Source organism: Solanum pennellii, chromosome 8, assembly GCF_001406875.1.
Source record: "Solanum pennellii chromosome 8, SPENNV200".
Lineage (NCBI taxonomy): Eukaryota > Viridiplantae > Streptophyta > Magnoliopsida > Solanales > Solanaceae > Solanum > Solanum pennellii.
The window spans coordinates 69,330,532-69,343,687 of record NC_028644.1 but is presented as its reverse complement, the minus strand read 5'-3'; the positions used below and the strand labels follow the sequence as shown (position 1 = coordinate 69,343,687).

Genomic DNA, 13,156 nt, shown 5'->3' with positions numbered 1-13,156 from the left:
TTAATTAACTTTCAGATAAGCTAAGTAATATAAATTAAACTAGATTGAGTTGATAATTAATTTGTACGAATTTGGCGATCCACATTTTCATTGGCTAATTAAAAAAAAGTTCATATGCAAAAAAGAAAATCGAATTCCTAAGCTATATAAATTCTTTTTATTTCAATAATTGATGTTTAGGGTACATTGTGAACAAAAAGATGTCTTTTAATTTTATCCCACTTTTTGAGGACTTTCCTTCTGGAAAATCACATGTATATATAACTTTTAATTGAAGGCTTGACCATGGAAAATAATGTACTAATTAATACTTAGCCCTAATTATTTTTCGAATGTCTGAATAAAATTTTATATTAATAATTAAAAAGAAAAAATTATAACGATATTATTTATGGTGTCGATAATGATGTGAGGTCTTTTCAAAAATAAAACTCGCATAAGGCTTGATAAAAAGAACAGATAATGAATGTCAATCAAACATTAAGTTGATCTAATTTACATTTCTTATCACGTAAAATATTGTTAATGAAATGGTTAATTAAAGGCAATTACATTATTTAATTTAATCTATTATTGTCCACAGACATAATGTGAACTTTAATTTTTAGCCTCTTGAGTTATTATTTTTTTTTAAAAAATAATTTAATAGCCTAGTAAGTACTGCACGTGCTCTTGAAATTGACTGGCAAAAACATGCAGCTTGCTTCTTTTTCTAACATTTGCCAGCCATTAAACGACTTTTTTTTTAATTATATTTCGTATTTACGTAGAATTTAGAATAGAGAATCGCATCTCAAAAAATATAATATACATATTAACAATTGACTCCACAATTTTAATTCATATTATCTATAAATTATGTAGAGATAATTTTATTATTGCGTTTCAATATTAAAAAGAACTTTAATGCATTTTGAAATTCTCTCTTGTCATGGTTAATTACATAGAAACAATAAATATTTGTGGTAATATCTTAACTTTTTCTTTATAAAAATAATAACAATAATATCTTACCTTATTCAGACATTTATTTACTTTCTTTCACTTAGTGATAGATTTAAAATTCCTTACCAATTCAATAGATCTAGAGAATTATTATAAACATATACTCTTAAAATCATTAATTTTACTAAATAATTCAAGTAGATGGGATTTTTTTCCTAGCGACACTTAAAGTTTAAATAGCCACATATATTATTCTACTCTATTATGTTCACTTTTAATGGTTCATTATATTAAAAACATATATATTTAATACATAAAAAACATAATGACTTTTTTCTATTTTGTTCTTAACATTAATTACGTATTTCCTAAATTATTTCTTTAACACCTAAAACTAGTCATTAGTTAATATAAATATAGTACTTATAAAGTATTCATAATAATTATTATCATATATTATTATAAGAGGGAACAAAAAAAGTTAAAAGTTGAATTACCATTTTATCCTACACTAAATAAAATTATTATAAAAATATTAATTAAATATTCTATCATTAATGAAGAAAATCATCATATACACCATAATGTACACATACATGGCATATTTAAATTTTAATAAAAATCAATTAAGTATTTGGGTATACAAAGAGGTGAATTAATATGCTTGCAATTGTCATTTATTTCAGCATTTTCAATATTTTAAAATAACTTTTCATCTTACTAAATTAATTCAATGTTTGTAAGGTCTTTTCAACTTCCAACTATAGTTATAGAATTTTATAAATAGTCACTTTAGTGAAGCATGGTAAATTCATTGAGATTTTCTTCTGGAGTTTCAATACCACATGTCCTCTTCTTCTTTTTCATTATTTATCTTTAATGTGTCAATTAAAGGGTTTCATACAAGGGCCGGTAGATATAGTTAAAAATGTTATTGGCATGAATAAATGAAAAGGGTGTGTCTGTTTGTTCAAGATTTAAGCTGATACCTCTTTTTTTTCCTATTGTTTTTATTTAGTTAGTTACGTTTGAGTATTATTCTATTAAGATGTTTGATGTTTCTGATTTGAAGAAGATTTGAAAGTTGTGTTAATTGCAAGAATATTATGACTTCGCTAATTTCTTTCATTTTATCTAATAATAATATTTCAATACTCTCGTGACGTAGGAATCAAAATAAATATTTTGATTTCAGTTCATTTGTGAAATTGTTTTTTAAATAACCCTCATGAATTGTTTTTTAATTAGTTCGAGAGAAGAGTATTATGAAGGAATTTCATGTAGCAATGATAGTTTTATCCATATTGAATCTTAAAATTGTTGAGTCTAACTCTTTATCTTTATCTTGTCTATGCCAAAAAAGATCATTATGAAACTTGAATTTTAATTATCAAAAAGTAGTAAAATAAAGAGTTACAAGATTTAGGAGCTTAATAAATTGCAATCTTTTAGTCTTTCAACAATTTCAATAATACCAACTTCTTATGAACCATTCACATACAAAAGAAAAAGAAAACATAATTAACAATTAATTAAGTAAACTAAGAATATAATATTACATCATCGTGTGTATATATGTTAGGAAAAAGTTAGATTACAATTCTATTCCTACATTAAATTTCAATGTTATAAACTATTTAATAAACTAAATATTGAATAGTAAATCATCATATTAGTACATGAATTAACCATTTATGCACTTTTAGTCAATTTTATAATTAAGAATTTGCGTTTTTTTTATTAGGATGATATATGAACTTTCAATTGTAAAAACAATGATTTTTTTAGTAAATACCAATAAATTTGAAGTGGAGAAAATATGTCATTTATAAAACAAAATTTATATAAAATATTTTGAGATAAACGTGCAACGCACGTTTCTAAAACTAGTCTCTTAAAAGACGTGTAAAATTTAAAATAAACAAATAAAAATAAATAGTCAAAATAACCATATAAATAGCCTATCTTCTTTTCTCTTCTCTTGTTTGGTTCCATTCTTTCTCTTTTCTCCCTCACTCTATCGTCTTCAGAACTCATAAAAATACTAGCAATAGTGCAAGTCTTGTTGAATATTCGAAAATTATTCAGGTCTCTCTCTTCTCTCCCTCGCTCGTTTTTATTTTATATTATTATTTTCATACATATAAACATATGCATATACATAGAGAGTCGATTTCAAAATTCAATTTTGTTTTATTATCGTAATGATATGATACGTATAATTATTGGAGTTTATTTATAAATTTTGAATATTTTATTTTATTAAATCTATTTAACGTGAATTCAAATTAATAGGTAATAAAATGAAAAAGAGATCATGATGATGCAAATAATTAGGTGGCAAGGTTTGAGGAAAATGAATAAGCATGAAAAAATAAAGACACGTATAATAAGGTGGTTTTTGAAGCATTTGTTAATTGTTGGAGGTGGGGGTTGAGTCTGCCACATTTTATGTACTACAAGCCAAATTAAGTTTTTAATGTAACTCGTTAACGTATGAGTGTTAAATGAGCGGGTTATATATAAATTTAAATAGATTAAAATGATTTAAGTTTATAAATAAATGATTAAGTTAACTTGTTTAGGAGTATTTGAATTGAAAAAAAAAATTAAAATAGATCATAATTAACTTAATTTGTTCTATTCTTATTAAGTCTTCAATCTTAATTGTTTTATAGATTTTGAAGTACCTAATATTTTCTTATTTTAGATTGTACACACTCCTTAAAAAAGTCACTCATCCCTAAAGATTATTTTTAGTAAATTATCCTTAATTAAATAGTAAGTACCTATTTAATATTATTCACATTCACTTGCCTAAATAAGGATATAAATTAAAAGAAAAGGTGAACAATTCTTCTTCACTATGTAAATATTATTTATTTAGTTTAAATATAAAACTTAAATTATCACATAGTAATATATTTATTTTTAAATTACATATCTTTTTTTTTGAAGTTATTTAAAACTAATTAAACATATCTTGCTTGGGAAAGAAAAAAAAATTAAATGTACCTGGTGTTCTCTCTATTCTATAAATATAAATTTTCTCCATGCACATATTTTTAAAATTTAATTTTTTGGAAGGTGAAAATTTTTTAGCAAAAATTAATCTTTCCCTCTAATTAGTGACTGAAATACAAATCAGCATTGAATTTCATTAGTCCTATCAATATAAGGGCTAAAGAAAATCCCTTTTTTTCATCTTGACTCTGTTTTTTTGTTTTCTTGAAAATGTTGAGAATTTGCAGAAATTGAAGATAAAGATTGAATCTTTTTGAGTTTTGATCAAGTGGGGTTGTTTTACTATGGCTTCTAATGGAAGTATGAAGTGTCCATCACCAATGAAAGCAGCCTCTAATGGAGTTTTTCAAGGGGATAATCCATTGGATTATGCACTTCCTTTGGCTATTGTTCAAATATGTTTAGTACTTGTGCTTACTAGACTTCTTGCTTATATTTTAAGGCCATTGAGACAACCTAGAGTCATTGCTGAGATTGTTGTAAGTATTCTATCTTTCTGATTCGATTATGGTATTATTTTATTGTTATTACTATTCTTTTTTTTATGTGAAATTACACTGAGTATGTTGTTATTGTTATAGTGTTTGGTTTAGCTTATGCAGACGAGTGATATGCAGATCAATTTTTGTGTATCTTGACTATAGCATCGGACTTAGAGATTTAAATTTGATGGGTTCGAATATTATGTTTAACTATTGAATTTATTACACTTGAAAGTTATAGGTTCAATTTTATTTAAGAAATAAGTATTATTTTTTTGCTATTCCTTTTGTGTTAAAAATGATGGGTTCAGATGAATTCGTTGACTATATACTATATTTGCCACTAAATGATGGGTTCAGTTAAATCCGTTGACTATATGCGATATTTGCCACTCGAATACTTACTAGTACCTCTCATTAGTATAATAGATACCGAGTAACTCTGCTACGAATACTTGTATTTGATTTCTTTTCTTGATTGTTATTTATCTTTCTTTTCAATTTTCTCCAATTTACTTTTAGTTGGATGTACCTTGATTATTTTACCAGATACTCATACACACACATATATTCAGTATTTTGTTGAAAATGTGGATACTTATTATTTTCACCAGCACAAGTACTTGATAACTCTAGTTTTTTCTTTTAAGTTTTACTCTAATTTTCACCACGTTATCCCATGTGTTGGTGTTTTCAGATTTTTCTTGAGTTATACATTTGTGACTTTATGTTTTACAATTTTCTCCAATAAGCATATAGTTGCACTCTTTTTGGAAACATTGTTGGGAAAAATGATTGGTGTTATATATATTTATATTGTTATCTTGAAAGTTCAGTATTCTTGTTACTTTTGTTAGATATTAACTCAAAACACATGGTCCCTTGGTAATTTGCCATTAACGCAAAGGAGTTAATTATTTCTGTTACTTGTACTTCAATTATAGTATTATTATGTTGTAGTTATTGTTCCTGTTTTCAGAACGCTTTGTCATGCTATCTTTCGTATTTTCTCGTGGCTTCTTGACTTGAGTTTCACTGTGGGAATGCAAAGGACTTACTTAGTATTTTACGAGGAATGTATTAGGGATGAAATTTCTTGGATGCATGACACTAGTTGTGAGTCTAAACCATTTATGTTGGTTGAGTTTTCGTGTATTAATGAGTTGTGATATCATGGATGAATGTTTGAACCACAATTATATTGTGTTATGGCACCATAAGAACATGATTTATAATGTTCATTGGTACTACTTGTTAGTGCAAGAAATTGATTTGAGCCGATATTTCACTTTGTTAGGGAGGGGTTCTACTAGGTCCATCTGCTCTAGGACGCAACCAGAAGTATCTGCACGCTATATTTCCACCGAAGAGCCTTACAGTGCTAGACACCTTAGCCAATTTTGGACTCCTCTTTTTTCTTTTCCTTGTTGGACTGGAGCTAGATCCAAAGTCCCTTCGTCGGACTGGAAAGAAAGCTCTAAGCATTGCTCTTGCAGGAATCAGTGTTCCTTTTGCATTAGGAATTGGGACATCCTTTGTTCTCCGGGCAACTGTTTCTCAAGGAGTTAACCAAGGCCCTTTTCTCATCTTCATGGGAGTAGCTCTTTCTATCACTGCCTTCCCCGTTTTGGCTCGTATCCTGGCTGAACTCAAGCTTTTAACAACAGATGTTGGTCGAATGGCGATGTCTGCTGCAGCTGTCAATGATGTGGCTGCATGGATTCTACTCGCTCTAGCTATTGCCCTCTCAGGTGTTGGTCGTTCTCCTGTTATCTCGTTATGGGTCCTTTTGTGTGGAACTGGTTTCGTGCTACTCTGCATACTCATTGCTCCTCGTATATTCAAATGGATGGCTAGACGTTGTTCTGAGGGTGAGCCAGTGGACGAAAAATACGTTTGTGCTACACTTGCAGCTGTTTTGGCTGCATCGTTTGTGACTGACATGATTGGTATTCATGCATTGTTTGGGGCTTTTGTGCTTGGAGTTCTCGTCCCAAAGGAAGGGCCTTTCGCGGGTGCTCTGGTGGAAAAAGTTGAGGATCTCGTGTCTGGTCTATTCCTTCCTCTGTACTTTGTGTCTAGTGGATTGAAAACGAACGTAGCCACCATTCAAGGGGCTCAATCATGGGGTCTTCTTGTTCTAGTCATAGTTACGGCATGTTTTGGGAAAATTGTTGGCACTATTGTGGTGTCACTACTGTGCAAATTGCCCACCCAAGAGGCTGTAACTCTCGGTTTCTTGATGAACACTAAAGGTTTGGTGGAGCTCATTGTTCTCAACATTGGCAAAGATAGAGGAGTAAGTTCAGCTTGATTAAACTTAATTTTCGATTTACTACTTTTAGCTGTGTAACATTGATTTTTGACCGATGTTCGGTTTCACAGGTACTTAATGATCAAACATTTGCCATCATGGTGTTGATGGCTCTCTTCACGACGTTCATCACAACACCTATAGTGATATCAGTATATAAGCCAGCAAAACTAGCTGTGACAGCATACAAACACAGAACTATACAGAGGAAAAACACGAGTAAACAGCTCCGAATCTTGGCCTGCTTCCACAGCTCTAGGAACATTCCTGCAATGCTCAATCTCATTGAGGTTTCTCGGGGTATTGAGAAGAGGGAAGGGCTTCGTGTATATGCAATGCACCTCATGGAGCTTTCAGAAAGATCCTCTGCAATTCTGATGGTCCACAAGGCTAAAAAGAACGGACTACCCTTTTGGAACAACGAACAGGTGCAAGACTCGAATCAAATTGTTGTAGCTTTTGATACATTCTCAAATCTGAGTAAGGTGTCTATTCGACCAACTACTGCAATCTCTCCTATGAACAGCATGCACGAGGACATAGTCGCTAGTGCAGAGAGAAAAAGGGTTGCAATGATAATCCTCCCATTCCATAAGCACCCGAGACTCGATGGTCATTTGGAAACAACCCGAGGCGAACTTAGGCATGTGAACAGAAGAGTTCTTCAGCATGCACCATGTTCAGTTGGCATATTAGTAGACCGTGGTCTCGGTGGAGCTTCTCATGTATCTTCAAGTAACGTCGACTTCTCAGTGACTGCCTTGTTCTTCGGTGGCCATGATGATCGCGAAGCACTTGCTTATGGTGTACGTATCGCTGAACACCCTGGCATTAGTTTGATTGTGGTTCGATTCATAGTAGACCCTGAGGTTTCGGGGACAAGTTTCAAGGTAGAAATGAATGACAAAACTAACCCCGAGGCTCAATCTGATGATGAAGAGTTCCTTGCAGATGTGAAGCAAAAATCCTCAACAGATGGATCGATCAAATTTGAGGAGAGGATCGTGAAAGATGCTCGTGGGACTATAGAAGCCATTCGTGAGTACAATCGTTGCAATCTGTATCTGGTTGGCAGAATGCCCGAGGGACAAGTAGTCGTAGCATTGGACAAAAAGAGTGACTGCCCTGAGTTAGGATCATTGGGGAACTTATTGACATCACCAGAGTTTTCGACTACTGCATCAGTGTTGGTGGTGCAGCAGTACCGCAGCCAGTTACCTGAAGAATCTCTGAGTTCTTTGAAGGAAGGAGAGTCATCAGACGGCGATTGTGATTCAGAATAAACGTCGTTTTTGATTAGCAATTCATCAAGGTTTTTAAGTACTCAATGTACAGTACAATGCTAGTTACTCAGGGCTTATTATACATGACATTTGTTCTGTTATTGTAAGACTGAAAACTGTTTCTTTGCATTAATACTTAGTGTTCCTTTATGAGTTTCAACTTTGTTGCCTTAAGAATTATCAGTGTTTGTCTTTGTTGTTGAATTACAATTGGATTTTGCTGTGGCAATACAGAGTGTGATAGATGATATCTGTAACGTATAATGAATTTAAGTTTTGTGTAAAACTCGTAAAGAAAAATACTTCTTAATATAAATTTTTTTATTTTCAAAACTCAAATCCGAAGTCTATTATACAACCCCAAATATTGAAATAAAAATTGATGAGTGAAGAGGGAATATGCCCACTCCCAAAATCTTAGTTTAGCATCAACAATATAGTGTGGTAGGTAATAAACACCCTCATTTTTATAAAATAATCAGCCCTGCAGCTTTGTCTTATTTGTTGAAAGACTTCATATTTTATTACTATAATTATATGATTTTCAAGGATGAAAACACTAAATAAAACAAGTCGGATTATTAATTTACTAGACATATTATCTAAAAGAAGTGTTCTTGCAACTTAACCAATTTGTCTTACACTAACTAGGGTTGCGATAGAGTAATATTTAAGTATTTTTTTCATTTTTAATCAGAGATTTCGAGTTTGAGTTCTCTTAAATACTAAATTGTTTTTATTAAAAAAATATTGAAACTTTTCGGTGCAAATCCAAATTTAGTCAGACGTATCAAATATTGAGTGGAAAATAAAAAAAAAAATCTAATTTTGTTTCCATTGAAACAAACAAATGAAGTTTTCTCCAAAAATTGCACTAGGCTAGTAAAGTATATTCTTGATATCACTAAATATAACATCATCATAATCTTTTAATTTCCACTATATAAACTTGAACAAAATCACTTAAATCTCTCAAACAATTAAACCATGAAGAAATCATATTATTATTTCAACATCCTTTTTATTATCATACTCACTTCTTTTTTTCTCGTAGCCAATTCTAAAACCCTAAACCCTAAAAAACCCTGTAAACGACTCGTTCTCTATTACCACGACATCCTTTTCAACGTAACAAATGCTTCAAACGCTACATCTGCAAATGTCACAAACCCTCTTAATAACGTCCTAGGAGATTTCAATTTTGGTATGTTAGTAGTTTTCGACGATCCAATAACAATAGATCAAAATTTGATGTCAACACCTATTGCGCGAGCTCAAGGATTTTATTTATATAACATGAAGAGTAAGTATAATGCATGGTTTGCATATACTTTGGTTTTTAATTCAAGTGAATATTATGGTACATTAAATATTATGGGGGCAGATATCATTGATCAAAAAACTAGAGATCTTAATATTGTTGGAGGGACAGGAGATTTTTTTATGGCTAGAGGTGTTGTAACATTTAATACTGATGCTGTTGAAGGATTGGGGTATTTTCGTCTTAAAATGGATATTAAGTTGTATGAATGCTATTAGATAGATTTTATTAAGAATATTATAATTTTTTGGGGTATAATTGTTACGAGGATAATCGTAATTTTAGTCTCTCGATTATTGATAAATTCTAAGTTTGGTCCTCGATCGTGATATTTGACTAAGAATGTATGTAATAATTAAAAGCAGGAAAATGTGGTATTAAATCGGGGTAACTTTCTACGTCGAATTAATTAAAAAAAGACTTATTTAATAGAATTTTAAGAAGTGAAATACTAAAAATACCCTTATAATTTAGAATCTGAATAAGCATCTAAATATGTGAATGTACATATGAAAGTTCAAGATTATATCAATTAAATTTTATAAAAGATTTATTTTATTTCAACAGAAAAGTATACTACTTTTTTAATAAGAATAAATACAAAAATATTAATCATTATCTAATTGTTACAATGTATGTCTAATTTCCAAGCATGAGATCATCCTTTAGGTTCTTTAAGTTGCCCACAAATTTTAAGGTTAATTCATTATTTAATAATCGAAAAAAGATTTTTTTTTTTTAAAAAAAATGTCTCTTAAACGGTGTGGAAACAAATAAAATACTTTCAGTTAATAATTTGGTTAATTTAAAAATATTGTTATTACTGATAATTTGGTCCAAAACTGCTTCTATTGCTAATGAGTTTGATAAAATAATGTCCTTAAATTATAAAATTTAAGTTAATTTTTTTTTTCCAAAAATATCTTCAATTAACTCTAGGAGAAATGGATGGTGAAATTGACAAAACACAAGTTGGCAGGCTCACCTAATTATACTAAGATTTCTTTTGTTATTATTGAAGTCTAACGCTAGCTATGATTTTTATAATTATTAAAATAATGAGTTAAAAATATGGTTAGCACTTAGATTGTCATTTTTAACTAATTTTATATTGATTTTATCTTTAGATTTAAGCTTTCATAATTAATGGATTTGGATACCTAATTTTTATTACCTCTGTACTACTTGTTTCCCCTTCAAAAGCTGTAGTTTCCAATTAGGAGACTTACAAGGTTCCAATAATACTCCCTCTATACACTTTTCTTCGTTATATTACGTTTTTTAAAAGTTAATTTGATTAATTTTTAAAGTTAAATTAGATTATATTTATTTGATATTTTAAATAAAAAAGTTAGATATTTAAAAACTATACAAAGAGTATTATAAATTGCAATTTTTTTTGCATATCAATATGATTAAAAAATACATCATAAAATGTTAGTTAAAATTTTTATTTATTTAACTCTATAAAAGAAAATCATGACAAATAAAAACAGAGGGAGTAGTTCTTTATAATTAGGTTATGACCCCATAATTGATACTATTAGAATATGATTTTATGCAATGATGATATAAAGAATTTTTTTTTTATATTATCAGTCCATTTTAACCTTTTAGAGATTTTCTTTCTTTTGAATTTCATGAGTCTAAACGAGTTTCACTTTGACCTTAATATTTTTCCTAAGTTTTAAAAATATTTTAAATTATCAATAATTATACTTAAAAATTATGTAATTCTGTTTTTCTTTTAAAATGAAGATTTCATGACTAAATTCACGATCAAAATTTTAAAAATTTTGACTCAAAATATCCTAACGATGTCACATAAATTAAAATAAAATAAATATTTAATACATCATTTGATTATTATTGATGCATGAACTTAAACTAGAATATTTTTTTAATTTCAAATCAAACAATGAATAAAAATAGATGTATGTTAGACTTTAGACATCATAACCAAACAAAAATTACTGTTTTTGAAAAAAAGTTTGCAACTTGAATAAGTTATAACTATATGTATATATCAGAAAATCAAATTAAGTATGCAGTTATATTCAGAGAACAGTTAGAATTAAGAACAAAAATGAATTAAAAAAAGAGGATGAAATTAGATTCTTGTAGATCCTCTCTGCGTTTCTTTATAACAACACAATCAAATCTCTCAATTACGACATTATTCATATAAATATTTTTTTAATTGGTATAGCAAAATGTTATATCGTTGATAGAAAAAATCTAAGTGTAATCGTTTATCATAATAATTCAAAAGATATTTATAGTGATCCCTACATCCTCTGTCACATTCTCTATCCTTATAATTAAAAGCAAAGTTTTTAAAAAAATTGGTTCAAGTATCACTATCACCAAGAAATAACAAAAAAAAAAAAAAACCTATATAAAGAGTTGAGATTAAAAAAACAATTCACACCAAAACTATAACAAAATGTCATCCAAAATATCAAATTCCATAGCTATTTCATTTTTCCTTGTCCTTATAATAAACATGTCTATAGTTGAATCATCGAATAAAATTCGCGCACATCGACCTTGTAAAACCCTAATTTTTTACTTCCATGACATATTATACAATGGTGAAAATGGCAAAAATGCAACATCAACTATTGTTGGAGCTCCATCATGGGGAAATCTTACAAAATTGGCTGGACAAAATCATTTTGGAGATTTAATTGTATTTGATGATCCAATTACTTTGGATAATAATATTCATTCAAATCCAATTGGTAGAGCACAAGGTTTTTATGTTTATGATAAAAAAGAAATATTTACTTCATGGTTAGGGTTTTCATTTGTTTTTAATTCAACTCAACATAAAGGGAGTATTAATTTTGCTGGAGCTGATCCAATTATGAATAAAACTAGAGATATTTCTGTTATTGGTGGAACTGGTGATTTCTTCATGGCTAGAGGAATTGCTACTCTCATGACTGATTCCTTTGAAGGTGAAGTTTATTTTCGATTACGAGTCGATATTAAACTTTACGAGTGCTGGTAATAATTTTAGACGTTACGTTATTGTTGTTGTTGTTATATTTGATTTTTTTTTTTTTTTGAATGTGTGGGGTGGTGGAAAGGAGGAGGGGTTTATTGGTTTTTTTTTTTTTTTTTTTTTTTGTGTTGAAAGATATATTATTGATTAAAGATTCGAAGAATCCTATCTAATATATGAAGTTTTATTTTTGATAAAATCATTTGGTATCTGAAATTCATTGTTTTACTAGTCATTTGATTCACACATATCACAACATAAATTTCATTGAAGGACAAAGTTTATTTTTTATTACGTGTCAATATTAATTTACGAGTGTTGTTATTGTTGATTAAAAATTCGAAGAATCTTATCTAATATATGAAGGTTTTATTTAATATAATTATTTTGTATATGAAATTTATTGATTGATTGGCTGGTTCATTAGATTATATTTTGTATATGAAGATTTCATGCCTGTATTCACAATGCCTTTGAATATTTAAATGATGCCATGTAATAAATTAAAAAAAAAAGTAAATATTTAGTACATCATTTGATTATTGATGATCTTTTTATAGAATCAAATAGGCCCAAATATTTATTAGAAGAAATGCAATTTTGATTATTGATGCATGTAAAAATTAGATTATTTTATTTTCATTTCAAATAAAACAGTGAAAGAAAATGAAAATTGATGGACGTTAGACTTTAGACATCAATAACCAAACAAATCATACTTTTATTATGTCTACACATATTTGTTCACTTATTATTTTTTTTAAATTCTATATGTAT

The 13,156-nt window shown here is 28.9% G+C and overlaps 2 protein-coding genes across 2 annotated transcripts; both read left to right on the top strand.

The window, feature by feature from the left end:
- Window positions 1–2,916: 2,916 nt before the first annotated feature.
- Window positions 2,917–8,222, top strand: LOC107026694 (cation/H(+) antiporter 18-like). Its single transcript, XM_015227763.2, has 4 exons — window positions 2,917–3,033; window positions 4,197–4,448; window positions 5,749–6,750; window positions 6,837–8,222. The coding sequence occupies exons 2-4, from the start codon at window positions 4,254–4,256 to the stop codon at window positions 8,046–8,048; spliced, it is 2,409 nt and encodes an 802-aa protein (XP_015083249.1). The 5' UTR covers window positions 2,917–3,033; window positions 4,197–4,253; the 3' UTR covers window positions 8,049–8,222.
- Window positions 8,223–11,799: 3,577 nt separating this feature from the next.
- Window positions 11,800–12,662, top strand: LOC107028029 (disease resistance response protein 206-like). The gene has a single exon (XM_015229083.2). The coding sequence runs from the start codon at window positions 11,816–11,818 to the stop codon at window positions 12,383–12,385; it is 570 nt and encodes a 189-aa protein (XP_015084569.1). The 5' UTR covers window positions 11,800–11,815; the 3' UTR covers window positions 12,386–12,662.
- Window positions 12,663–13,156: the final 494 nt, after the last annotated feature.